The following is a 4,244-nucleotide window of genomic DNA, read 5'->3' as shown; positions in this document are numbered from 1 at the left end:
TATCCCACCACCCGAATCGGCCTTCACCTTGATTTGGTCAGTGATTCAATCTCCAACCACATTCATCAAGCCACGAACCACATCCACCTCTTGATGGGATTCGACCAAGCCAACCACACCTTGATGAGACTCGACCCACCACATCCCACAACCCAACTAGGTCAAGCATTTGTCAACCACAGCTTGATCAATCTGGAGTTTCCCATAAAATGCTGGCCTTCCGATCGATTTCCTCCAAACCTGAAAGCTCCAAAGCAAGTCGAATTCACTCGAAATTTTTCTTTGAAAAATCTTCCATTATGGCCAACAGAAAATTATCCCAGGTCCCTTCGTACGTGTTTTCATCCCTAAGATTTCTCTATATCTCATTGAGATCTTATGTGATGCACAGTTGAATTTTCCTGATTGTATTCTCTGGATTCGGACCTGTAGCAAGCCAAACGATGGCCGTATCGACACTGGGAGCCGCGCAATCCGCACTCGCAGCCACCAGGCCCTTCTGGATCAAAATCGGATTCCACACGAGTGAGTTGATTGCTATTCCCTGCAGGGTGTCATGATATGACACCGAATCATTGACCTTATCAATGTTTTGATGGGTGTAGGGTCACTCCAGCAACCACCCCAATAATCCCGGCGGATGACAAAAACGGACGGTCTGGTTTCCTCGGTGGCTCATCTGCTGCTCCTCCCTACATGCAGACTCCTGCGAACAACCGCTATTCCACGATCCCTTTGTCCTCACAACTCTTGTCACCTCGCTATGTCCCCAACCCCATGATTAATCCAATCTTCAGCCGTAGCCCGTCCGGCGTACCTCCTCCCTATTTCTCTCAGCCATCTTCTGCGTCTTCGTACAACGATCATATAAACCCTTGCATGTTGTTCAATCATTCTCGTTCTTTGGGTTCAACCCCATCCTCAAGCTCGTCCTCTTTGGTGACCTCGAATCCAGCAAATCCCGATCTATTCGGTTCACCTTTGAAACGACCAGCTTCCCAGTCAGAGGCACTCGAGCGTTCTGGCGAGACAGACGACGACGATCATGGTAAGTCATTTCAACGTCTGCCCCCCCAGCTTGACAATGTGCAACCCACTGATGATTACTTCATGATTACCCATTTGTTTTCCAGGTTCCACTGTCACTTCAACCACAACCCCCGCTCTGAATGATCCACGCGCCGCTTGTCCTGACGAACCCAGGACCTTCCAGGTACATTTCAATATCCATCAAGAACAGGCACCCGAAGCCGACGCTCCCAACACCAAGCGTCGACGCACCCCTGGCGGGACTTGCCCCAGCCGTGCCAAGCCTGCCAAGCCTAAATATCAGAACTACAAACCTCCTCTGCCACACACACTCACACTCACCCCCAAAAATTTGATGTTTTCGCCGTTTTTGGCAACCATCTTTCGGTCCTGCAACGAAAGCCTAGCCGGCGTGTCTGATGCCCTTCTTCGCGCCTGGAACGAGCGTACCCTGTCGATTCAAGGATTTATCAACTGTCATCGCCAATATAAAGTTAATGACAAAGTGACTATCTCTTCCCCCATCCCTTTTCATGATTTCATCGCCGCTGCCTTGACCACGCCTGCTACCACTGTCATGGGGTTCAAACTTGTCCACCACGATCCTCGATCGACAGCAATTGCCGTTCGAGCGCTTGCCAGTCAGGCGCGCGCACCTATTTCTGACTCTGACACTTCTGATGGCCTTGATTCCGAGGGCTCTGTGGGAGTCAGTCATCTTTTTTACCTTCGATGTCCTTATTCATGTTACTGACTTCGTACGTTTTCTAGTCGGATATTCTTAGCCCCGGTGAACGAAACCTTCGCACGTCGATGACCCGATTCAAAAAGGATTTCAAGGCTGGTGAAAACGTCACCAGTGTTGTCAATCCAAAGGAAGCTGGCAAGGTGTGCCTATTGAATACCACACGCATTCGCCAATGGGCTAACGACTGGGTGGGTTTTTTTTTCTTACTCTATCGCTATCACGTGGGCTCCTCATTTGTCGAACAAGGTAGCTGATTCTTTATATGCGTTTAGGCGGACGGGAAACCCGGTGTAGACGAAGTCAATCCGCCTATGACTCGACCAGGGTTCAAATGGATCAGTGTTGCGGACTATGAGAAAGAGAAAAGCTTATTGCTTGGGATGAATCCGGTCCAACCAACCTCTTCGAATCCAACCGCGCCGGCCACTGTGATTCATCACAATTACTACGGTGCACCTCCTCCCCCCTACGGTCAACCTCCTGCCTCAACCGTCTTCGGAGCACCCTTACCACCTGTCGCTGGTCTGCCCATTCCCAACCAGGCCACTTCTAACTCGATACCAGCTAGTATAGAAGCTCCTCAATCACTTCGCTTATCCCCTCCACCCGGTGAAAGACCTAGTTTTGAATCTTTCCTCATTTTCGCGGGTATCAAGGGTGAAATGACTAAGACCCGCAATGCTCTGCGCAATGAAGGTATTGATGATTTCAATCGTTTATTGGACCGCAGCACTTATACGATTGCCAATTACCGAAGCATGGGGATCCCCTTCGCTCATGCAGAGGATCTCTGGAAGGCGGTTCCCAAATTCATTCAGGAACTCCGCTCTCGTTTCATGGAATGAGCTAGTTCCCTATTCTTATGATGATTTCCGATTCAGATCAATTTCATCACACTTGTGACCGAAGGTCCTGGTTTCTCGATATCACTTTGGACCGTCTGCTCTTGTTTCTGCCTGCTCTTGTTTCTGCCTGCTCTTGTTTCTGCCTACTCTTGTTTCTGCCTACTTGTGACCGATTGTCCTGGTTTCTCGATCTCACTTTTGACCGTCTGCGCTTGTTTCAGCCTGCTCTTGTTTCTGCCTCCTTGTGACCGATTGTCCTGGTTTCTTTCAGCCTGCTCTTGTTTCTGCCTCCTTGTGACCGATTGTCCTGGTTTCTCGATCTCACCTTTGACCGACCGCGCTGGTTTTGGCCTGCGCATCTATGCCTGTGAACTATGAACTATCTCATAGTGCAGTAATCAAAACCTCCCCACTCATTATTCTTCACCGTATTGTGCCCCATGACCTGTCCTTCATGTGAGACATTCCAATGAATGCTGAAGCATCATTAGCAATCGATTCCGACCTTGAGCCATCAAGATTTGGTCGGGATCGATCACTTGGAAAGTCTTTGGAGCGGCGTGTTCATCCGCGAGACAGTCTCACAGTTTGGAGAGACTGTCTCGCCCTCATCATCTTCAGCAAGTGCCACTAGATAATGAGATGGTTCTCTCATCTCACATTTCGAGGGACAAGATGTAGCTGACACAATATCACTCATCAGTCGGGTTAGGAGCACACGTTGTGTTCATTGCAATGCAACTCTAATCACCTCAACTCCGGTTGTGAGTCTGGTGTGAATTCATTGACAAGCAAAAGGACTCGGCTCATCAGACCTGAGCCGAAAAACATATGAGATCAAACTACTTTCAACAGCGGACCGGAGACAAACATAAGACCTCAGGGCTTTGAAAACCCGAGACAAGCAAGAAAAGCAACATTGAAGTGCAGAGACACGACCAAAAAGAAAACAACCATCTTTGAGAGAGAGCCGAGATGAGACAAAGATGAAAACAACCTTGTTTGAAACTACCATGTTTGAAACTGCCATGAACGCATGTAAGTATATCTCCAGAAGATTGTATCCTACGTCCAGTAGCCGCAAACTGTGTATAACTTATGCATTAAAGCGCCGGTGAAAATGTTCCAAGTGCGATCCATGATGAGATCGATTTTATCAGCAGTGGCGGTTCGAATCATGCTTTGGGTACGTCGGAAGTGAGATTTCAGGACGCTAAACGCCTTCTCAATGGGGTTTAGGTCAGGTGAGTACGGTGGGAGGTAGATGATTCGAATACCCCGTTCTTCAGCCAATTCCGCGATCCTCCCGCCATGATGGATCCTCGCGTTGTCCATCACTAACACCGAGTTAGCTTGTGGATAAGCGTTCATGACCGGGAACTATGAAACATCATGTAAGTAATAGCATAACCTTGATGTGCGTCCAGTAATACCACCCACCAGTCGATGCTTGAGGAAGCCTTCGAAATCGCGGCGGAGGTAGCTGCCCTCTTGGCAGTCGAGAGCCAAAACCCCGGCCCTGAATATGGCCGGTAGGAGGGAATATCAATTCCCTCCGCGATTCCAAGGCACCCTTTTGGTGCGATGTCCTTTTGCGGCTCGGAGAAAAAGCCTGCGCAGAA

The 4,244-nt window shown here is 49.0% G+C and overlaps 1 protein-coding gene across 1 annotated transcript; it reads left to right on the top strand.

Moving 5' to 3' along the window:
• Positions 1 to 299: 299 nt before the first annotated feature.
• Positions 300 to 1,527, top strand: MELLADRAFT_94974 (uncharacterized protein; the record flags this gene model as incomplete). The annotated part of the gene is made up of 5 exons (XM_007417700.1): positions 300 to 331; positions 433 to 525; positions 606 to 1,048; positions 1,134 to 1,482; positions 1,524 to 1,527. 5 exons carry the CDS (start codon positions 300 to 302, stop codon positions 1,525 to 1,527), a joined length of 921 nt encoding a protein of 306 aa, XP_007417762.1.
• Between the last annotated feature and the right edge of the window lie 2,717 nt (positions 1,528 to 4,244).

This window comes from Melampsora larici-populina (genome assembly GCF_000204055.1).
Source record: "Melampsora larici-populina 98AG31 unplaced genomic scaffold MELLAscaffold_77, whole genome shotgun sequence".
Taxonomy (NCBI): Eukaryota; Fungi; Basidiomycota; class Pucciniomycetes; order Pucciniales; family Melampsoraceae; genus Melampsora; species Melampsora laricis-populina.
The sequence above is the reverse complement of the archived record's forward strand: the minus strand, read 5'-3'. Positions and strand labels throughout refer to the sequence as shown.